We start from the raw sequence: 24,199 nt of genomic DNA, 5'->3' as shown, positions 1-24,199 counted from the left end.
TAAAAGGAATAATAAAGTGGAGGAATTCCATGGAGACTGGAACAACCTCCAGGAAGTGATGCAGAGCGAGAGGAGCAGAACCAGGAAAACATTGTACACAGAGACTGATGCACTGTGGCACAGTTGAATGTGATGGACTTTTCCATTAGTGGCAATGCAGTGATCCTGAACAACTTGGAGGAATCTATGAGAAAGAACACTATCCACTTTCAGAGGAAAAACTGTGGGAGTAGAAACACAGAAGAAAAACAACTGTTTGATTACATGGGGCGAGGAGGAATATGATTGGGGATGTAGACTCTAAATGAAAATCCTAGTGCAAACATCAATAGCATGGAAATAGGTTCTGATCACATGTAATACCCAATGAAATTTCGTGTCAGTTACGGGAAGGGTGGGGGGAGGGGAGGAAGAAATAGGATATATTTTTTATAACCAAGGAATAATGTTTGAAATTGACCAAATAAAATAAATAAACAAACAAATAAATAAATAAAAGGAAAAAAAATGTTATCTCCTCCAGAGAACAAACTGCTGGAATCAGATTGCAGATCAAAGCATATTATTTTTCATTTTAATTTGTTTTTATTTTGGGTTTTTGGTCTTATGAGTATTCTCTTACAAACAATGGAAGCAAGTTTTGCATGATAATACACAAATAATTTTGGAAAACATTTGCTGAAAATTGTTATTACATGTAATTGGGAAAATAAAATATATTTTAAAAAATAAAATCTAGAAAAGAGTACAAAACCCGAAATACTATCTCATTTTTAATCTTCACAACAGCCCTGGGAGGTATTATTATTCCCATTTTTTAGTTGAGTAAACTGAAACAAACAGAGGTTAAGTAGTTAAGAAGTAAGAAGTGTTGAACCCAGATATTCTGAATTCGCACCTGTTGTTCTTTCCCCCAAAGCATTTCAAATCCCCTCATTTAGCAGATAAAGAAAATAAGGCTCAGAGAAATTAAATGACCAATCCGTGGTCACCTAGTCATTGAGGTTTAGGAGTGGATTGAATATTAGATCCAATATTGGACTTAGAGTCAAGAAAATCAGAATTTTAATCCTGTGTGAGACACTAAGGATCTTTGTGACCCTGGGCAAATCAGTTAACCTTTGGCTGACTCAGTTTCCTCATTTGTAAAATAGGGGTAATAATAGGACCTACCTCTGAGGTTATTGTAACAATCAAATGAGAAAACATTTAAATTGCTTTGCAAACCTTAAAGTGCTCTACACAGGCTGGGTAAGTAGGTAGATAAGAAAGTATGTGTTGGTGATGGTGGTGATGATAGTGGCAGTAGTAGCAGAAGCAGCAGCAGCAGCAACAGCAGCAGTAGTAGTGGTAGTAGTAATAGTAGTAGTAGCAGGAGGAGTGGCAGAATAAATATTTTAAGCCAAGCCTTTTCATATCAATCCAATGTTTGTTCTCCTACACCATTTCAATCTTTCCCAGAACAACTTGGATCTTTTCCTTACTCCTAGACCACTATTAAGAGTGAGAACTGAGACAGGGAGGGAATGCAGCTAAATAGGCCAGTAGATTGAGAGCCAGACCTAGAAACAGGAAGGTCTTGGTTTCAAATATGACCTCAAACACTTCCTAGTTGAGTGACCCTGGGTAAGTCACTTAACTCCCATTGCCTAGCTCTTACGGCATTTCTGTCTTGGAACCAATATAGTTTTGATTCCAAGAAGGAAGATAAGGATTAAAAAAAAAAGAAAAAAATTGATTATGAAGTAGAGGGCATGGAAAACTTCCCACTGAGATCCCCATTGTCTCCCACAGCCCAGGGTGACTATAGCACTGGTCCATGCCAAATTGGGTGGGAGATAATTCTCTGGGATATCACAGAAGGAGAGCTTGTGTTGAGTACAGCCATAACTAGGAAAGGGCAGTAAGGGCTTTATTCAAGGGCACCAAAATTAAGAAGTCATAATATCCCTTGCACTCTATCCACAGTATGAAAATAACTGACCTTAGAGCCTAGTAAACTAAAATAATTTACTAAAAGAGGAAAACTACAAGATGCTCCCTCCTGACTCTACCTTTTCAGGGAGAGTCTCAGGCTCCTGATCTTCTTGCCCTCCCTAGTTCCCTAGCCCTCCAAATATATTGCCCTAGGTGCCAAATTTTCAAATTATGATTTTAAATTACTTCGCATCCTATGTGTAACCAGGATGAAAGAAATCACTCCCAACTACATATTCATTTTTTTTAATTAACGTTTTAAGACAAAACCAACGAGAATGGAAAACAAAACAGTTTTTCATGCCTCTGTTAATAAGACACTAACTAAATGGACTGCATTTCTCTCCATCTCATTGCCTTCCTAGTGTGGCTGTTCCTTCTTCCTTCTCTCCTCATAACCCATTGTTGTTCTGAACAGCATACAGATTAATTCTGTAAGTCTCTGACTTTACAGCCTTCTCCCAGCCAGCTTTTTCTGATGGGTTTACAACCAACTCAAGAGGAAAAAATAAAACAGCTTTGATTAAGACAAAAGTGAGATTTTGCCTTGATCTTCTAGGCAGTGCTCTGCTGGGTAACAAGAAATGGGAACAATATGACAGACGCCCACATCAGAAATGATACACTAACAAGAAATCAATGCCCAAAGAATCAGGGACTTGATGAACATCAATGTTTCCCACCTTATTATAACAAGACCATCGGATTTAGAGTTGAACAGGGCAAGATTAGTCCAGCCCTCTCATATGACATGAAGAAACTGAGACCCTGAGGCTAAGAGACTTGTCTCAGGTCAATCTGCCAGTGGTCCAGCCCAGGTCCTCTGACACCACACCAAGTGCCCCAGCCAAGACACAGGAATTCATTTAACCTCCGACAAAAATCTCTCCGGTGCCAACAATATCAACAGCAACTTAGTCATTGATTTTAATTCCTGGCTAAGTGTCTGATACAAATGGGGACAAGGAGAGTAACTGGGTTGCAGCACCAAAGTATGGAATTACTGGTTCACCAGTGAAAATGAAGTGAGCATGATTTGGTTTGATCAACTAGGCTTTACACAGAGCTGGAAGGGACCTTAGAAATCATATAAGCCAATCCAGTCATTTTACTGTTAGGGAAGGTAGGTGGTGAAGTGGGTAGAGCACCAGTCCTTGAGTCAGGATAGACTCCGAATTCAAATCTAGCTTCAAAAAATATTCAAAGCTGTGTGTGATTCTGGGTGAGTCACTTACCTTGCAGGGTTGTTGTAAGAATCAATTGAGACTATAATTGTATAGTCCCTAGCATATTAAGTACTACATAAATGTTAACTATTATTATTATTATTATAAGGAAACTGAGTCTTAAGGAGCTAAACTGACTTGTTTAATATCACCTAACCTGAGGCAGCTAGGAAACTCATTGGACAAAGTGTCAGGTCTAGAGTCTGGAAGACCTGAGTTTAAATCTTGTCTCAAATACTTCCTATCTGTGTGACCCTGGACAAGCCACTTAACCTCAGTTCCCTAGCCCTTACCACTTTTCTGCCTTGGAACTGACAGCACCAATTCCAAGACAGAATGTAAGAGTTAAAAATAATAATAATAATCTAGTCTGTTAATGACAAAGGCAGGACTACAAACTCTATATCCTGCCTCCTAAAATTCCACTGAATTTTCCTTTGTGCCCTGAGAGTCACCATTTCCCCCCCTCCTAAATTGAGGGATTTCTCTGGAAACACTGAAATAGATTTATTTACAAAACATAAGAAATCACAACACAGCCAATTCAAGAATAATAAGAAATTCTCTTCCAAAAGCTAAATCTTAAAAAGGTTTCTTTTGTGGTTGAAAAAAAGTTCCCCCTCTTGGTGCCTTGGGAAATGCTGGTAGCTGACCCTTGGTTTGGTCTTTAGACAAGTTTTGTTATCACTAAAGTTTTCATCACTAAAGGAGTTACAAAATTCGATGTCAGTCATTTCAGGTAGTGGTGTCCTTTCAACGTCAAGCTAAAATTTAGAGAATGTATACCACATAGACACCCAAAAGAGGGGAAACAACCAAATCCAAACAACCGCCCAAATGAAAGAAACCTGCCCAACACTTGTGTTTGCCGTTCGTTTTCAGTCACATGGTTTATTAGATTGGTTAAGAATATTAGGATAAATAAAGTGATATTTCCTTTTACAGAAAACTGTAACGATAATATTGAATAAGCTTTTAACAATCTGAGGATTTCATAGAAACATCAGAATTTTAACAGTTAAACAGCAATTGGAATTTTTTTGACCAAGAGATCTACTCATAGTTGCAAACATCCCGGGTTTAAATTTTTTTTTAAAAATTGATCACCAAAAAAAAAAAAGAAAAATGTATATCATTAACATCAGTCATTAAATCCTAAATTTTATCAGACTTTGAACAATGCCCTCAGTCAGCAACAATAAAAGGAAAAAGATATCCTTTGTCTGTTCTGGCCCAAGAAGTCATTCCCAAGCTAAGTCAGTAGCAGAGAGTTCTAATCCTTTGCAGTTAAATCACTTTTTCCAAATGTTTTTATAACCATCATAACTAGATTCACACTAGACTTCTTTTAAATAAGGCCCATCGGCTTTGCTCGTGGTATCCTGTCTGCTCAGCAAGAAAAGGGCTTTCTCCTTTGGGGCAAAGCAGTAATCACAGAGCGCTGCTTGTCACACTGAAATGCCAACTCAGTTACTGAGTGTTTTGCAAGAAGTTGAAGTGAGGGACAATTGCCCAAACCCCTCAGAATCCAGATCTGAGATGAGTCATAGGAAAATCTGCACTTTTGAGTGTCATAAAAAAAAAAGGGAGTGAGGGGAATACAATGCTTGGGTTTGAAAACGAAGGCTTTAAATACAGTAATTCCTGTAACATATCAGCATGTTTGGCTAGAAAGCATACCCCTGGCCATTGCAAAACATGGATAAACCCCACTGTTAGTTGGCTTCGCCTACCAGCAGTCAATGGAGGGCAGGCTCAGTCCCACCCCCATGCCCAGATGTATTGCTGATATCTATCACTGAAAGCCAGAATGTTCGTATCATCCAAACAAGACAAATACAGGTACCAGATACTAGCAGGACACTAACCCATCTGTAGGGGTTGTCTGTAGCTTCTAGGAACAACAAGATTGTTGAGTCCTAAATACCTAGATTCAGGGCTCAAAACTTTCTTCCTTTGGACCAAAGCCAATCTCTGGATTTGAGAAAGTTCCAGCTAAGCTAACATGATTTCTTGTGCTTAGCAAGTCCTCCTGGACAGCTCTTGGCCACTAGGATCCTAGAAGTGCATAGTAAGTCAGATCTCCCAATAGCTTTGGATTTCTTGGTATAGAAGTGAAGTAAACGAGGACTCCTCAATTGCCTCCACATCCTGTCTGCTTAACTCTGCAATGTTCCTTCTTTTATCTGTTGGATAAAGAGGTTCCTCTCATCTTCGGGCGTCCTCCCATTCTGAGCTCGGACAATACACGTTGGCCGGTGACGGTTAAGCATGTATATCAAATGCTGTTTCTCATTCTTGAGCTCCTCAATCTGGGCTTTCAGCTCAGCATTCACACTTTCCAACTTTTCTGATTCCTGAGGGAAGGACACAAGTAGCAAAGTTATTATATTGAGGGCAACTGGGAAAAGATCGAGTTAAATGGTAGAAGCAACACCGAGATTATCGAACCAAACTGCTTGGTTTATGAAGAAGAAAGGAGAGCTATGCCTAATTCCTCTTGACCAATTCTGAGCCAAGATGGCCTTTGAAATGAACTTTATCTACTTCTTTATCCAGCCTGAAACATATTTATTAGGTACAGTACCAATGTCCTTGGAGGGCAGCTAGATGGTACTTTGGATGGAGTGCTGGGCTTTAAGTCAGAAAGGTACCTCTATGAGTTCAAATCTGGCCTCAGACATTTCCTAGCTATGTGATCCTAGGCATAGACTTTTAATGCATTTAAAAACATTATTCTGAAAAGGGTTCAAATAGATAGACTCAATCTATTAGCCTAACATCAAAGACTTTGTCTGGCCTTGCTTTGGGGAGGCTATCCCATTCTTTGATGAGAAAAGGAGGAAAGGGGCTCAGACTATATTTGGGGTACAAAAGAAGAAACTGGGAAGCAAAACACCTGAAAGAACACCCAGAAAATATATAAATTTTACAGCTTGGAGAAATAATTTGTTCAAGCAAATTAACCAAAGGATTTCTTAACATGCCAAATTCAAGTTGGCAGCTTTCTTTTCTGGGGAAATAACTTGAATGAAACTTCTTTATCTGTACTGACGTGCTTAGTAGGATGGAAGCTGCCAGACTTGTAGAAACTGGCCAGTCCTGATAAGGATCAGTCATGGGGAGCCGCCTTTTTCATTTCTCACACCTGCCTTTTGGGTTTCCAGATGCATATTCATTGTACTGACAGCATTATCTTTTCCTAACCCTGGAGCCAACATTTCTATTGTTGCTACTAGAAGCTTATAGAACCATTCATTCCCTTTGGAGCAAAGGGACAAAATTCAGTTTCTATGTTGATTTAGTCATTTAGTTCTCTGGAGGAGAAGCATCCAGTGGGCACAGGAAAAAGGGAGATGAGAGCTAGAAGGCTGCAAGCCAACTACTCACCTTCTGCAAACATTCTGTCTTTTCCTTCTTCTTGTTCCGGCACTTTGCAGCTGCAATTTTATTTCTTTCCCTTCGTCTCTTTTTCCTTTCATCCTCTTCAGGGGCAAACTAAGAAAAACCAAAAGATATATCCTTTAATAAGAGTCCCTAGATATCTCTCTGCAAAATGATTGCCATTAAAAAACAAAAGAAAGTTATTCTTTGACAATATTTTAAATATACTTGCTTCTGGCATCTAGGGGTGGGGTAGGGCAAAGTATAATAGAGTGTTAGATGTCTGGTTCTGAAGACCTTATGTTGGAACACTTACTAGCTGTGAGAGCTTGGACAAATCCCTTAGACCTGTGGTGGTGAACCTATGGAACACATGCTAGAGGGAGGCACTCAGAGCCCTCTCTATGGGCATGTGTGTCCCAGCACAGTTTGCCAGAGTTTGTTACTAGAAAGCCAGATGGAGGTAGGGCTGGGCTGCTCTCCTTCCCATCACCATGGACACCTGAGAACATTTCTCATATCACCCACTCCTTTAAAAGATTTACCATCACTGCTTTAGACTCACTCAGCCTCAGTTTCCTACCTTTAAAATAGGGATTATATAAGTACCTACCTTACAGGGTTGTTGTGAAGATCAAATGAGATAACACAAATAAAACATATATATATATATATGTATGTATATATATATGTAGTATATATATAAAATATACATTAACTATTCTTCATATTGATGGTTGCTGATAATAATTATAAGCATTCTAGACAAGGTAGGAGGGAGAATCTGTTTGGGATTACTATATGCCTATATGCCTTTTCTCCATTATCAGAGAGTGACCCAGAGTTGGGACAAGGACAAGGCATTTGTTCATCCAAGGTAAATTCTGAAGGTTACATATCCTCCATATGAATTTCTAGAGGAATTCATTATTAATGAATTCAACTTATCACAAAATAAGGATCCCTGTGCCATGGAGGAAAGAATTTTTAAGAAATAAAAATAGGCATTTGTTTTACTTTTTGTTACAGTCCTGTGATTTTCAATAGTGCTGGAAACTCCTATGATGTGGAAACTACCTCCAATAAGGCAGATTTGCAATTCAGTCTGTTCAGAGTTCCCCAGGGGAACCTCAGACATTAAAAGACTTCCCTAGGCTTACACAGTTAGGATGTTTCAGTCTTTCTACCCATTATCCATTATATCAAACTGCTTCTATGATACATTTATAAAAAACATAAAGAAATGCCTTTTATTGAACTTTGATGTAGTGAAAAGAACATTGGTCTTGGAATCGATTGAATTCAATGAACATTTCTTAAGTCCCTCCTATGTGCCAGGCACTGGAAGCACTCCAGAGAATCTCCATACAGCTCCTGCCAGTGAGTATATATTGTCTGTGTGCTCTACTCTCTTAGCCTCAGTTTTTTTCCCCTGTAAAGAGTTGGACACTAAATACTATTTCTAAGTAGAATTTCATCCTGACTCTAAATCTTTAATCTGTATTGCAGTCTGTATTGCACCCTGAGAGACTGCCTACTTTGCTATGCCTGGCTCTGAGGTGCCCAAAGGTGACCTATAGTCTATTCTGACTCAGATCTTACACTTACAACATGAGGGATGTTGCTCCTTGCTCCATTTCCCATGGAGGATCCCAAAGCCTTTTCCATGAGTTCAGTATCTGGGCTTCTGGGGCAGGCTGCCAATTCCATGCTGAATGTTTTTATTAACTTCACAGAGATTGGTATATTACCTTTGGACCAGGAATTACAGTCATCCTAAAGGCCAAAGCCCACAATGAAATTCTGTCTGTCCTTAATCTTTGCCTAATGACTGGGATTCTGTGAAGGAGGTGAGGAAAGCCAGGAGCCAGGCTATCCCGTCCCCATTGTGCTCATAGTAGGAGTCAGGTAAATAAGAAAAGGATGCTTGGGAAGGTTTCAGTCCATAGGCAAGTTTACAATTATGCCTGGTGTTTTAAGGCCCAAGTTAAAATCATATAGTCATAATCAGCTTGAGAAAAGCTTAGGGGCCCTCTAGGAGAACTTCCCTTCATTTTACAGATGAGGAAACTAAGGCACATGACTTGCCCAAGAGTTTCAGAAATGGGATTTGAACCAGTTCTAATGACTCAAGAGCCAGTGTTGTCTCCCCTATATTACCTGATAAGCACTGATTATAGCACACATAAAATACAAGGAAATGAAATTAAATGTGTCTCTAGACTGAGCCCTGACTCAAATGATCTTTTTTTTTTTCCCAAATGATCTTGAGGTCTCTGTCTGCTATTCCATTGTAGAGTTAAAAAAAAACACATTCAGATCCTGGCATCACCTAAAAAGCTTGATAGGAAATAATTTCTTCATTTTCTTTCCTTCCATCTCTCTCTTTCCCTTTCTTCTTTCCTTTCAACTCTTTATCTAACCTATATTTGAGGCACAGGCCCTACTTAGAGACCCAATGCAACTATTGATCAATGCATCCCTCCTGAAACAACTTGGCAATCCTATGACTAGGGGCTCAGTGGTGCAGTGAATAGAGCTCTGGACTTGGAGTTAGGGAGACCTCACTTCAAATCTAACCTCAGACATGTTGCTAGCTGTTTGACCCTGGGCAAATCACTTAGCCTTAGTTTCCTTATCTGTAAAATGGGGATAATAGTACCTTCCTCCCAAGGTTGTAGTAATAAGGATCAAATGAAATATTTATAAAGTGCTTTTATAAATCTTATATAAATGTCATTATTTAATGCTGAATTCAGTGTGAATATTTGATTGGTTAGACTACTGAAGCTTAGAACTCCCTCTGTTCTAGATCTGTCAGGCTTAGCCTCTCTACTAACAAGGATAACAGGTGAATCTCATATTTAACTTTTACAAAATTCAACGAACGTGGGAGGGAGATGGTACCAAGTGCTCATAACTCAGAAGCTATCATTTACAGGAGCTTGGAATCAAATCCAAATACCCTAAGACAGTATTCTTTTCACTGCACTATGCTATCTTTCAGAGAATCGGTGACAGCTGAGGTACCAGGTACGGGTCTGGACCCCAAGTCTATATTTAAGAACAAAAGGTTTTGGAGCCAAATCAAGCGTAACAGCAGGGCCACCTGCAGGCCCCCATTTTGTCACCATTTCTATAAAAAACAGTTCCCTGAGGGCTACAAGAAAGACGAGGGGAAACCACAGTTTCAAACCAAGAATTCTTGGGCAGCTATAAGTATCTCAGAGTTACCTTCTGACTCCAAACTGGTTCCTATCTACCCTTCCAGCCTTCTTACACATCTTTGTCCTCCACAAATCCTGCTGGTGGACCAAACACTCTCTGAGCCTTTGCCTTGGCTGTTTATTTCCTAAGCCTGAAATACACTGAGTTTTTTCCACAGCCTTTTGAAATCTTGAAAAGTTTAGCCTGCTTTTCATTATAGTCCCCTCCCTCGATGTCCCCACCCTTCTCCCATTCCCTTTTTGTTAAATACTTATATGTTATTTCTCCCAATAGAATGTCAGCTCTTTGAGGGCAAGGACTATTTAATTTTTATCTCTGTTTCCCTAAAGCTTAGCACAGAACCTGGTCTACAAATAGACACTGAACTAAATGTCGATTTATTGATTGAATGTCCTTTAGAATTGGGTCAAATCAACTTTACCTAAACAGAGATGCCCAGGTGTTTCAAACTTAACAAAAATAAAGACCTATCCCATGGAAATATGACCCAAAGGGGTCTCCATATCCTGTGCCAAGTCTCAAAATTCCAGAAAGGCTCTTCATCCTAAAGAAAGATCCTTAGAGAGACTATTCCCAGAAAGAAGGCATCCTTCCCTTCAGAATTCTCTCACTGTGTGAAAGAAACTATGGTAGCTATCCTTTTGCAGCTACAGATACCGAAAGAATACAAAATTCTGACTAAGGAAGGTACCAAATTGAATATTAATCCACTGAGATCTGGATTATCTGCAAATATTTAGTTAAAAAAATCAAGAAAATGATTTTTGTTTCCAATGAATAATGTTTGGAAATGACCAAATAAAATAAGGTTTAAAAAAAAAATCAAGAAAACCACTTTGAGTCAGTTCTAGGTCCATGCAAGGAAGGGCTCCATCCCTTATAGTTGCAACCAATTAGTATATTATGAGAAAATTTTGGTAGTTTTCTTCTGTTATTCTCAAAGATTAGGTATGAATCTTATACCTCTCTGTCTCTCCTATAATAACCTTCTATGACTCTATCATCTTTTTTATCAAATTTGTTTTAAATTCTTCTTGAGCTCACACATACTTTATTTTGGGTCTGTTTCAGCCAAGTCCTCAGCTAGAGTCCCTTTCTGGGTCAGCTTAGAGAACGAGAGAGAAGAACCTTGCTAGACCCTCAGTAGAAGTACCTCTGCTTTCATGATGGACATCTCGATGGGCCTGTCGCTCACTGTGACGGATTCCAACGTGGATGACATCCGGTGACAGAGATGCTTATTTTGGATAGCAAACCTCAGCTCTTCCTTGACGAGGGGGGTAAGAGTTGTGAAATCTTCAAACGCCAGAGACCCAGCTGGTGACAGGCAGGGGACGATGGCTGATGCACTGACTTCTGAGGCAGGGACCTGGCTTGGATGTTGAAGCATCATTTTGCTGAAAAAGACCAAGACCAAAAGGACTGCCCTCAGGAATGAGCCCGAAACCTTCCCCCTGAAAGCATACCCAGTAGTACTTCACAGGAGAGTTTTAGTCAGAGGAGATTTGGAGCTGAAAAGGGCTTTAGAAGTCACTTAACACACCTTCCTCATTTTACAGATGAGGAAACTGATATGAGAAGAAATTGGGCTCTCAGATAAATTCCAACTTTTGTGTTTAGTTGTCATCGATGTCAGTGCCTCAATGTTCTTAACATAATAGATAGTAATAATGATAATAATACTAACAACAAAAATAACAATAATGAACATTTGGATAGTACTTTAAGATTTGCAAAGCACTTTACAAATACTGTCACATTAACCTCACAATAATCCTGGGAAGTAGAAGCTATTATTAATATCCTCATTTTGCAGATTAGAAAATTAAGGCACACAGAAATTAAGTATCTTGGCCTGAGTCACAGAGCTAGAAAATGTCCCAAAATGAATTTGAATTCAGATCCTCCTGACTCCAGGACCAGCACTTTCTCTGTGGCATCATCTAGTTCACTAAGTTAAAAGGGTAAGTTAACAAGGGTTAAAAACTGAAGCCAGGAGCACAGACATCTGAGACTATTAAACTCACTATCAATATGTACACCTTTCTGGGGGCAGATGGGCAACTCAGTGGATTGAGAGCCAGGCCTAGAAGATGGGAGGTCCTAGGTTCAAATCTGGCCTCAGACACTTCCCAGCTGTGTGACCCTGGGCAAGTCACTTGACCCCCATTGCCTAGCCCTTACCACTCTTCTGCCTTGGAGCCAATATACAGTATTGATTCCAAGGCAGAAATTAAGGGTTTATATATATATATAACACATATATGTGTGTACCTTCCTGCTAACAGTAAAGAAATGTCTCTCACATCATCGTGGCTAACCATAAAACTGCTTTCAAGCTCCCTTTAAAAAGAAAGCTAGAAGACTGTTTGAAATCAGAGCAAAACTTTCACTGGGTAAAAGTAAAAGGGAAAGAGTTTTTGTGGGGGTGCAGACTTCTGTTTCTCCACATTAAAATTTATAAAAAACAGAGAATAGCTGCTCGGTGACTTGCCTTACTTCAAAAGTGCTTATCTCTTACCTACTTATTACTTATCTGCTAAAGCACTACTCAGGAGTTCAATTCTTGAAAAGTGGATAAACTAAAGGGAAAGGAAGAGGTGTATGTTTCTCCTTTCCAGGGATGAGAGGAATTCCTGTTATAGACAAGTCACATACTTCTGGGAAGATATGCACAGGTTCTCATAACCTAAAGAAGAACATAGACTATAAGGAGACATACTTCTGTCACTTATTCTCCCCCTACCAACTCCCTCCGATGACCTTGAACAAATTAATTCACTTTCCCAGACCTCTGTTTCCTCAAATTAGAAGAAAAGTAAGAGGTAAAAAGAAAGGCTTAGCTTAAATTCAGGGATGTGCTGGAACCAACTCAAACTAAGAAAAACTGATTGTTAAATTTTCAGTGTAAATATTTATTCCTCAGAAATCAGAAGACACTGCCAGTCAGTTCTAGAATTACTGTTCTGTTGAATGTTTAGACTTAAGAAAATGATAGAGCGTGTCTCAGTAGATAGAGAGCCAAGTCTGGAGATGGGAGGTCCTGGGTTCAAATGTAGCCTCAGACACTTTCCAGTTGTGTGATCCTGAGCAAGTCACTTAACCCCAATTGCCTAGCCCTGACTACTCTTCTGCCTTTTAGCTGACATTCAGTATTGTATCTAAGATGAAAGTAAGGATTAAAAAAAAGAAAAGAAAATGATAAAGAACAGTATTAATCATACAGATTAAAAGTATGCCCCACAACCATTTTTTTCCTCGAAAAGCTAGTTGGTAAAACATTTACCAGCACAACCCTGACTGGGTGACTTACTTCTAAGACATTTTCCAGCTTGAAAATTTATGATTCTATGATAAATATAAAAGAAATAAAAATGAATGGCAAAACATAGAGATATAGAAACAGATAGAGGAATAAGCATAAGACCATGAGTGAGATTACAGTCCCTGATCTACCATTTACTTAGCAAATCACTTTTTTCTCCTCTAGCTTCAGTCTCCTAAACTGAAAAATGACAAGGCTGAATTAAATACTTTCTAAGGTCCTTTTCAGCTCTGATACTCAATGATCAGGGGGAATTAAAGGTACAGCTAATGGGAAAGTTTATGAAGAGTGGCCATAATTTCATTTTGGAATTTTCAACTAAATCTGACTCTCTGGCTGCTGTATATCCTCCAAGTGATGCACCACTGCCCTTCAAAGAATGAAGCCTGCATTCACACAAGCCTGCCCAGGCGTGACTTCCTCCCTGCTGCTGCCTGTGACATTCTATGGGGATGATTACAAGGTAACACTTGGGCCAGAAAGCCCCCCTCTTTCAGTCTGGCCTGTTGATAGGGGGAAGAAGGGAGGTGGTAGAGGTAATTAGCAAAGGAAAATGAATTAAAATGCTCCAGGGCAAAAACCTGAACAGAAACTTGTTGCCTCTGAGATGTGCATTTATATGAGTTTAAATTCCCCCTGTTCATCTGTGCTTCACAAATTCACCTTTATTATTATTTCTTTCTGTCTCTGGCTCTCTGGCTCTCTGGCTCTCTGGCTCTCTCTCTCTCTCCTTTTTTTGCTCTTTGTTAAAGAAATTAAGAAAAGGCTTAGTAGGCTGAATAGTCAAAGATCTAGATTTGGAGGGACCTTAGAGAACACCCTAGTCTAATTGCTCATTTTACAGATGAGTACTCCAAGGCCCAAAGAGGCTAAATCTTACAGGTAGTTAATGGCAGGAAAAGATTTGAGCCCAGGATAAAACTAGGTTTCTTTCCATTACACTGAAGGTCAAGCAAAAACCCTTTAGACAGTTGCCAAGCTGTATGGATGAGTCCACAAGCAGGCATTTTACAAGCATATGCTTGTATGTTCTTTAAGCCACAAAGTCCTCCGGCATACATTGCTATTATTACTACAAGATCACATTTATATGGTGTTTGATGAGTTAATAGAATCACAAAACCATAGTCTGTCATATATGAGGCTTTTACTTCATTTATAAGAATCCTGAGGAAAAGGTGAAGTCAGAAATGATATCCTGAGTCAGTCTAATGATTTCTACACACACATACTTGCTCTCAGACCTTAAAATTTTAAGGATGGAGCCAGGTAGATAGCAGTAGATAGGGAGCCAGGCCTGGGGGGCAGGAGGTCCTGAGTTTAAATCTGGCCTCACACATTTCCTAGCTGGGTGATCCTAAGCAAGCCACTTAATCTCCATTACCTAGCCATTACTCCTTCTTCTGCAAGACATAGTATTGATTCTAAGAAGGTAAGGGTGAAAAAAAAAAGTTAAGGATACTCTCTTCAAATTCCCTTTGGAAACCTTATACATATATGTTACTCCCCCACCATCCCAAAAGAATGTAAGCCCTTAGAGGACAGGAGCTATCTGTTATTTTTTGTTTTTGTATCCCCAGCATGGTCCAGAATGGATGTTTAATAAATGCCAGTTGACTAGAGGTAGAGCAATTGATTAAAGATTCCCAGAGCTATGAATGCTTAAAGACCTAAAAAATGTAAGCAATTCTGCTCCCAAAGCCCTGACTCATGAATCAGAAGTGATGTACTTCTATCCTTTAATCCTATAATCTCAGAAGGCTAGGAAGATACTCCTCTCTGACAGGTTATAAACTTCCTCAAGAATCCAGCCTTCCAGAGTCATAATGTGAACATTCTCCCCTGCATTCTCCTTTCCACTCCCATCCCCAATGTTATTAAAAACCAAATAGTTCAGTGATGGAATCCAGAGACAACATCAGCTAAGCCTTTGTTCCTAGAAATGGCTGCCTTCTAACAGAATAGCTCTGTAAAATTAATTCAACCAGATTTGAGAGGCGTTCCATTTTTCCATCCAACCAAGTTTATTAATGAGCACTCATGGCTGGTGGTCTGCTTGTCTCAAGACCTGAGGAAAGTTTTCTTTTTCTTTCTCAGAGTAAAAAAGCAATATTCCTAATGGGAAAAAAAGGTGAAGAATGTCAGCATAGTGGAATGTTCCAATTAAAAGCGCTGCTTTAAACGATTTAAACAAATTATCAAAAGTATGAAAACCTTTTGAGAAAATTCATGAACAAGTATATTTGGGATCTTAGAATCAGGAAAACCTAGGTTCACATTCATGATCAGATGTTTTCTAGCTGTGAACTATGAGCCTCAGTTTCCTCACCTGTAAAATAAGGATAAATGATGGTTCCCATCTCACAAGATGAGTAAAGGATTATTTGAGATAATGTAAAGGGATCTCTACTATGTAAATATAAGTTACTATTATTATTGTTACTCTCCAAATCAAAAATTTTAATTCTTTTGACAAATTTTAGAAACTCTTTTATACTTTAGGCATATAAAGCAAAATAAAAGTTCATTCTATTAAATCATAATTCAACCAGAGCATACCAATCTCCTGAAAATCCTTCTAAAGTAAACATGTTTGAGGGAACCCTCAGCATTACCTAGACTGTTTACTGAGTTGATAATCATCCAAATTAATTTTGGCAGGCCACTTTCACTTTGCCAATTCTGAAGTGTTTTTTCTACCTAATCATAAATGGTGAGACTTTTCCAGGTTTCTTCATTTTAAATAAAGTGAAAGTCTCCATGGTTTATTACCATAACAGATTAAGTTTTCTGGGAACCTGGCTCCCAAATTTTACTTCTTTGTGTTTACCATTACACTGAATTTTCACTTTCAATTTTCATATCTCTCTTACAAACTTCCCTACCCATGAAATACTATGCATGATGAGATTATCATTCCAACATAGGCACTTTACCAACTCACCCACCACTCATTCTGGGTTCCTTCCCCTGCTAATCTAAAGACAAATACCAGGCTGAGATTCAGAAAATACTAGTTCTAGCTCTGGCACTAGGCAGCTGAAATACCAAAATGTAGGTAAGTCTCTTAACCTGCCTGGGATACAATTCTTTCACTGATAAAATAAGACCAGTAAGATGTGCCCTGAGAATTAATGTGGCATGAGGAATAGAGGGCTAGCCAAGTCCCCAAGCAATTCTCTAAATATGAAGAATTACAGATAATCTATATTGGAGGGAATTTGAAGGCAGTTTAGAAGGAATTTTCATATTAAGATCTCCCTACATCAGTAAAATCCCTTCTCCAGACCCCAGCCCTCCAAACTCCAGATCATTAGCTATGATCTGATTAGTTTCAACTTGGGATAGATGAATACCCAAAGTGAGAACCCTCCAACTCATTTTATAGGTGAAGAAACTGAACTTGGCCAAAGTCACCCAGCTAATAAGTGCTAATGCATGTAGAAAGCAGTTTGAAAACACACAAAGTGCTGTATTTTGTTGTTCTTTAGTCATTTTCCATCTTGTCCAACTCTCCTTGACCCCTTTTGGGGTTCTCTTGGCAAAGATGTTGGAGTAATTTGCCATTTCCTCCTCCAGCTTATTTTTACAGATGAGGAAACTAAGGCAAACAGGGTTAAGTGTCTTGCATGGAGTCACACAGATAGCAAATGTCTGGGACTGGATTTGAACTCAAGTCTTCCTTATTCCAGACCTGGCACTCTATCCACTATGCAACCCAGTTGCCCACATGTGCTGTACAAAGAAGCATTATTATATAGATTGGGTGGTCCCAGTTTTAGTTTCATCTCTCGGGGATTAATTTTTCAGCTCTGTTGAAATTAATCAGAGATTAAGCAGTTTGGTTGCTGATTCAATTAAGCTCAATTAATTAGAAGTTAATTTTAACCACTAGGCATTCATCTTGGCTTGAAGCCTTTTCTGTACTCTCATTGACCTCTAGGCTTCATCAACTCACCCAATAAATTCTACCCCCACTATTTGCTGGCAGCAACAATTCCCAACTAGAGTTATGAACTAGTTTCACACACAGGAAGCTAATTTTCCCCTGAAAACTTTCTGTGGTGTACTAATTGTGTCCTTCCTTCTACTTGTGGTTGAGCAACACTGAGAGCAAATGGTCTAATTACATCCACGACTATTTTTTTAAAAAATAAGAATGGGAAAAAGGTATCCTAGATGATGCTATGATTGACTAAGAACAAAGCTCAGTAGTCTATAGGAAAACCAGTGGTACCAAGCAACTTCTAAGGGAATCATTGACAGGCTTAAGGCAGAAACAGGAGAAGGGGGAAAGGAAGAGGAAAAGAAAAATAGATGAAGTAGATGAAGATAAAAGGAGAAGTAGAGAGAAGCCTACTAGGGGAATAGCTACCAACAAAAGGTGCTCCCAATGCCTTTCCCATGCTATGAGATGTCACTTATCCCTGACCCTTTCACAGGATAATACAGGGGCAACTAGGTGTCACAGTAGATAGATCTCTGAGTCTGCAGTCAGAAAGAGCTGAATTAAAATTACTTGCTGTGTGACTCTGTTCAAGTCACTTAAACTTGTTTGCCTCAATCTTCACCTGTAAAATGAGGATAACAATAGCACCTATCTCCCAGGGTTGTTGTGGGGGTAAGTCAAATGAGATAATTGTAAAGAGCCTAGTAAGCACTATATAAATGTTAGCTATTATTATTAATAGTATTACATATAAACATAAAACTTTAAGGTTTACAGAGCAGTTTCTGGGTTACAAAGTACTATAAGATAGGGAGTACAAATGTTCTTATCCCTACCTTACAGGGGAGAAAATTTGAGTTCAGAAAGGTTAACTTTCCCTCTGTCCTTTTGCTGTTAAATGTCTGTGCCTTCTTGGACCAGACTCAACTTGTAATTTAATTGGTACAGGGAGTTAACTGCCAGTGAGGAAATTCCTTCTGCCAATTCAGGCTGCCACCTTATCTGACACTTTTTAAGTCTTCAGGAGCTGTCTAGAGGATGAGGGGTTAAGTAACTTGCCCAGAGATTCCCAGTCAGTATGGGTCAGAAGAAAGACTTGGAACCCATTTATTTCTTCCTGGATCTAAGGACAGCACTGTCTCTGAATTACTTGCATTAATATTTAGTCCCACCTCATTTCTTTAGCTACAATAATATTTTATCCACCTAAGAAATAGAAAGAGACTGTGGTGTTTACTTTTATAATTTAGAGATCAAGGGAGACTGAGGCCCAAATGAAACCATTCCAAAATTATACAATTACTTAGATATGGGATATGGGACTGGCAGAGTCCCTTTTCAGGGTGTCTTTGAAGGTGTCTTTCTTTATTCTTGTAAAATAGTGCAGAAATTGATCAATTCCCACAGGCAGAGGAGAAGAAAAAAAGAATCAAACAGGAGGATAAGAGGAGGAAGGAGCCAAAAAGAAGTGGAAAGAGGGAGAGAGGACAGGAGAGCAGAGAGAAGGTTCCTGCTACAAATCCATTCATTGCCACTTAGTGATATTAGTGCCACAGTTTACCTTTCCCTGAGATCTTTTTTGGTTCCCAAGACCTTCTTATGTCTGCCTTGATCAACAAGTTTATAGAATAATAATAATAAATCCATATATTTATCACTTTAAAGATCATTCAATTTGTAAAGCCTCCTAGTCTGAGAGCCCTATTGTCACATTTATCTTTTTGTGAGAGGAAAGGTAAATCATATTTATTGTTCCTCTTCCCCCCTTCAATATAAGAATACTGATGCCTAGGGAAATCAAACGCATCATTTAAGTACATGGCTGGGGAGGTAGGAGGGGTGGGGAGGAGATGAAACAAGGTAGAATCCACAAAGAATAGAATTGACTCCTTCTTTTGTTAGCTACCTTTGCCCCAGTGAGATGTGTGAGAAAATTTTAATTTTAAAGTCAGACAGAATAAAGTCAATCAGCAAGAACGGAGGGGGGGGGGGGGGTCGGTCGGGGAGGGGGAGGGTTAAGCACGGAGAAGAGATCTGAACCAAGACTTTAGGGATGGTAGACACGTCAGTCTTTTGAAAGTATCCCTCCTTCTTCTTCCCCAAGGCTAGGAAACTGGTCCTAAACTTCAAACTAACTTTCAATCCCCATCCTCGGAGAGGGTCACCCCCACCACTCGCAATCTACGAGCTCCATTCTCTCATGGGCGCCCAGGGCGCCCCCTAGTGGACGCAATAGCTCTTCCTGCGGTCCACTCGGTTCCCATTCATCTAAATACTGTCTCTTGACTCCGGGGGAAAGGAAGGGTAGTAGGGGACAGTCTCAGGATAGGAGGAAAAGAAATTGAGGAGCCTGAGATTCCCCTATGGGTAGGCAAGGCAATGGTAGCTGGCGTCAGGGATAGTGCTTTTGGGAAATCTCTCCACCTCCCCTCAAGATTTCCTACTTCTCAACCCGGACAAGTTAGCTGGGAGAAAGGAGAGTAACCCAGTGTGAGTAGACCTGGGATAGGGGGAAGGGTTTGGGTCTGGGGGAGTCTCTCATCCTTTTCAGAGCCCCATCTCTGTGTGTGTGTCTGTCTGTGTCTCTCTTCTCTCCTCTCTTTCTCTCTCTCTCTCTCTCTCTCTCTCTCTCTCTCTCTCTCTCTCTCTCTCACACACACACACACACACACACACACACACACACACACACACACACACCACAAAGCTGGCTTCGGGAAACTTTTTGAACTGTTGAGAAACCTCCAGGACGGTGCGAACAAACTTCTCACTAAGTTCTTCCCGCACTAATGGGAGTCCCACAATCACAGGGAGTTGAGGAGTTCGGGTTGGGGTGTGATCAGGAGAGCTGAAGGGCGGGGAGCTGACAGGTAAAAAGTCAACCCCTCCTTATCAGGCGCTCACTTACCTTCCTTTCTCCCCCTCCTGTCGCCGCACCTTTCAGTCAGTCCGCGGAGGGCTCCGGGCTGGGGCTGTCCGAGACCAAGAGATGAAAGCGCCTCGCCTGAAGCAAAGGCTGGTGGAAGTGGTGGTATCGGAGCCCGACGACTTGGAAGCAGAGGCGGCGTCTGTCCTGCTGCCACAGCGGCTACCTCTGCTGCTACTGCTGCTGGAGTGAGCAAAGATCTTCTCTCCGCCTTGTTGCTTGGGATTCTGACTAGTAGAGAGGTTGCATCACCCCTTTTATATAGTGGGAGTGCTGGTATTTACACTGGGTTGCCAGTCTCGGGCTGACGTAATGCTATTAATAGCTTCCCAGAGAGAACTAGCAAGACGGGGCTGGAGAAGAGGAGGAGGACTGGGAGGGGCTAGGAAAAGGCTGAGGGGGGGGGGGGAGGAAAGGAGAAGGGGGGGAGGACGGTGATGCAAGGCCCCCGAGGCATGGGGGGGGGGAAGGGGAGGAGCAAGAGAGAGGAGCTCTCTCCGGGACACACACTTACACGCACGCACGCACACCCTCTCCATAACAGGACTGTAGTCGCCTGGGCTCCGCGCCAGATTTGTTCTCTTTTGCAGCTTCGTGTCCCAGGCATGAGCCAATGATGCCCAAGCCAGCTGTATGACTGAAGAGCCCTGGCATCTCTCCCTCCTGCCGCTACCGCTAGACAGAGAGGGCGGGGGTGGGGGTGGTGAGGGCGTTGGGGGAGACAGGGGCAGGGACCAGAGTTTGTTGGCCCTGGACCGGGGGCGGGGGGCAGAGAGGGACGGGAAGAGCGCAACCTTTATTTAAAATGCTTTGTCATTTTCTATAGCTACTGGAAAATGTTCCCTCCTCCCCTCCCTTCCTATTCCACCTCTGTCTATTCGGGAACTACTGTTATTAAATAGGGGAGAGAATCAGAGAACTGGTTAGGAGTGCGGGGAGGGGGCTACGGAAAGTCAGGGATAAAATGATCCAATTAGTTACGAACTCAGAGGAGCTGAAGAATAATAGAAGTTGGGTTTATAGAGAAATAGAACCAGAAAACAGAACTTGTTCATGGAAATTCAGAAGTCTGGTCTACATCTATTACTTCGAAAGCGGCGCCCCGAAAATTCGATAGACCCACCGGAACAGAGACTGTCTAGGAGTAATTTAGGAGTAAGATTCAAAGATTACAAGGGAGAGAACTCAGTGACAACAGACCTAGACCATTCGAAATCCACGCTGAAATCCAGGGATGGGGTGTAGTGAATAGAATGTTCACAGAAAGATAAGAAACCCAGAAAAAGAAAAGTAAGGACAGATCTGGGACTGACCCATGAAAAACACACACGTTTAAATATACCCACTTGGAGCGCAGATTATAAACACGGAAGGGGGAGATCGACCCCTACAGCAATTTCTATCAACTACATGGCATTTACAGGGTAGGATTAGTGGTCGCCCACACTACTCTGTTCCCAAAGGGTTGAAGCAGTCGGTTGACTGACCAAACAGTTCTAAGGCGTTGACTACCATCGGAATGAGAGTGTCTTCCTCTCCAGTCAGACCCTAACTAAACCCCTGCTTTGAAGGCTTTGAGGGCTCCCAGCGATATCTACTCCTCTAGCCGCCAATTCTTTCGAGCCAGGAGGTGGGTGGGGTCCCTTGGGTTCCTCAGTTCCTGGGAGATCTTGTCATTAAAGGAGAAGCTTAGCAGAAGACGTCTATAACTTCTATAGTTTCAGCTCTTTGTTCACTGAGATCTCTAGATGTGGGTTTGTGTTTTGGGTTAATTGATTAGGCTATTGAAGAGATTATTACACATGATGTACACATTATAGAATACATGATTTGCATAGAACATTCCAGATCTAAGCCCCATATGGACTGAGTGCAGTTCACAGGGTCCAACAGCTTTCATAAGGCTCTTTAAAAGAAGATTTTAACAGAAATTTAAGCCTGTTAAATGTTGATTTTTTTAAAAATTAGGACTGTCTCAATGCGCACATCTCAGGTGTGAACCTTATCCCTTTGGAACTGGTCTTGTGTGTCAAGGTGGTAGAAGACCCGAGAATTTGAGGGGGGTATCAAACACACACACACACAACCACACACGCAACGGGGGCCCCCTTCCCGGAAAAATAGACTCCCTAGCCACTAGGAGAGCGTGCCAATGGCTTTGCGAGTGGATATACCTTTTTCTGAGCCCGGGGACTTATAAAGTCCCTAGGAGGATTTAATAAATCCCTGAGTGCCTGGAGCAGCAACCGCACCCCTGGGGAAACCTAGACCCGAAATTACAAAGGATCCATGAGTCTGAGGAGTTTCTCCCTGGTCTTACAGCTCCCTCCTTCACTTTCTAAGCTAACTCTCCGATGGGACGGGGTGGAGTAGCTCAGGTTCCTAATTTACTAAAACTGCTGCCTCAGAAACTATTATTTAACTCAGGCACCCCAGAGTGTGGCAGGTTGTTATTGTCGGTTTGCTTTTTACCTTGGTAACTGTCTTATCACGCCCACACACCCTCTCTCCCGCCCACTTGCAACGTCGAGGCAGGTAAATAAGAGGTGTGTCTGCTCTTTACAATAGACAGAGATTCAGATCACTTAGTGCTTAAAATATACAAAGTAATATGGGACACTTTAGTAATCCGAGCGACCTTCCCTACCTTAAACCAGGAATAACAAACACTAATATGAAAACAGAGAAAGCATAGAGAGGAAGGAAGGAAAGAAGGAAGGGAGGGAGGAAGTTGGGTTTCTATTTTTGATCTTTTAGAAATATTTAGAGAACTTTTATCCAGTTTGGATGAAATTTGCTGTTCTAAATTAGACTGTAGACCACATTAACACGACAATGTTCACTTCCAATGAAGATTTGGGAAGATCTTGTCATTTTCTTAAGGAAAATTACACTTATGAAAGAAAAGCAGCTAGACTCTTGTTATAAAAAAAAAAACAACAATCTAACCCATGTGTAGTAGAATATGAGGAGTAAAATATACATAGGGTTATTATCCTTGCTACCTTTTTCTGTGGCTATTTCATCTAAAATTTTCTGTCTTTAAAACTCAGTCACAGCCTGAAATCTCACCTGGACAGATGTACTCCGCTCAAATGAAAGACTCACACACACATCTTGCTGTTTCTTTCTCTTCTATTAAAACCCCCAAATTGATAAGAATCTGTATAAAGAAGTCCATCCATCCCCAGGTGAAAGAAAAATAATCACATTTTCATAGGGCATTCAGGTTTACAAAGTATTTTCCTCAGAACACACCAATGAAAGAGATAGCAGCATTATTCCTATGTTACAAACAAAATAAAACTGAAGTATATACAAATAACTTCCCCAGAGTTAATAAGAGCCAGGGACAGAACTGCTGGTCTTTTAATATAGCACTGTCTCTACTATTCCCCCCAAATTCCTTCCCCCCCAAACAATGTCTCCTTCAAGGGAAAAATAAAATCAAAACAAAGTGTTCTCCCCCTCTCCATAATGGTACTGCAAACTGGAGTATATCATTAAAACAGGAAACACTCAACAATAGCTGACATTGATCTCTTATTTTATGTAATTATCACAATAATGCTGGGAGATAGAAGCTATTTATCCCCATTTATATAAAAGAGGAATCTGAGACTTAAAAAGGTTAAGTGACTTACCCATAGTAACACACTTAGGAAATGGTCAGAAATGGGATTTGAACCCTAGCTTCTGGCTACAATTCCAGCATACTCCCCACTGCAGCACGTACTCTGTCAAGTATATATAACCTATCAGTATAGGATCACCAACAACCGAATGCCTAGGAGCCAGTAAGCTTCCCAAATGCAGGAAAGATGAAAAGATGAGATTCCATGGCCAAAACACAACGAGCCAGACACATAAAAGCAAGGAATGAATCCCTGGTTGAGGTTTATATGGGGTGGGATGGGGGTGGAGGTCATCAGAAATGAAAGAAGGTTAAACAGACACAACTCCTGCTGAGATCCTACCCACTAAAGATCTGTCTGGAGAATCCACATTCAGACCAGCAGCTGGTATGTCTTGCTGAGGGAGATAAGATTTGGAGACTTCATGTCGAGGCATGAGCTAGAGGGGAAAAAAAAGGAGGAAATAAACTAAGCTATCTAAAAACAGCCTACTCGTGGCAACCAAATCTAAACACCCAAACATTACAGGAGTTTAAAAAAAAACAGACA

The 24,199-nt window shown here is 40.6% G+C and overlaps 1 protein-coding gene across 2 annotated transcripts; it reads right to left on the bottom strand.

The window, feature by feature from the left end:
- Positions 1-4,062: 4,062 nt before the first annotated feature.
- ATF3 (activating transcription factor 3) lies at positions 4,063-23,901 on the bottom strand. 2 transcript variants are annotated; one of them, XM_007481357.3, is made up of 4 exons: positions 23,660-23,901; positions 10,969-11,212; positions 6,594-6,701; positions 4,063-5,560 (listed from the first exon to the last, which is right to left on the bottom strand). In XM_007481357.3, the coding sequence occupies exons 2-4, from the start codon at positions 11,206-11,208 to the stop codon at positions 5,363-5,365; spliced, it is 546 nt and encodes a 181-aa protein (XP_007481419.1). In that variant the 5' UTR covers positions 11,209-11,212; positions 23,660-23,901; the 3' UTR covers positions 4,063-5,362. The 2 variants fall into 2 exon arrangements, with proteins under 2 accessions (XP_007481419.1, XP_056671876.1); XM_056815898.1 differs by lacking the exon at positions 23,660-23,901 and adding an exon at positions 19,998-20,549.
- Positions 23,902-24,199: the final 298 nt, after the last annotated feature.

Source organism: Monodelphis domestica, chromosome 2 (assembly GCF_027887165.1).
Source record: "Monodelphis domestica isolate mMonDom1 chromosome 2, mMonDom1.pri, whole genome shotgun sequence".
NCBI classification, from domain to species: Eukaryota; Metazoa; Chordata; class Mammalia; order Didelphimorphia; family Didelphidae; genus Monodelphis; species Monodelphis domestica.
This window is presented reverse-complemented; position numbering and strand designations above follow the sequence as displayed.

Excerpts from the sequence above, each read along its gene's own strand:
- ATF3 (XM_007481357.3), bottom strand. The coding sequence starts at position 11,208 with ATGATGCTTCAACATCCAAGCCAGGTCCCTGCCTCAGAAGTCAGTGCA. Across the intron at positions 6,702-10,968 it reads TGTCCATCATGAAAGCAGAG|TTTGCCCCTGAAGAGGATGA; the intron begins GTACTTCTACTG and ends GGTTTTTCTTAG. Across the intron at positions 5,561-6,593 it reads AGACAGAATGTTTGCAGAAG|GAATCAGAAAAGTTGGAAAG; the intron begins GTGAGTAGTTGG and ends TCCTTCCCTCAG.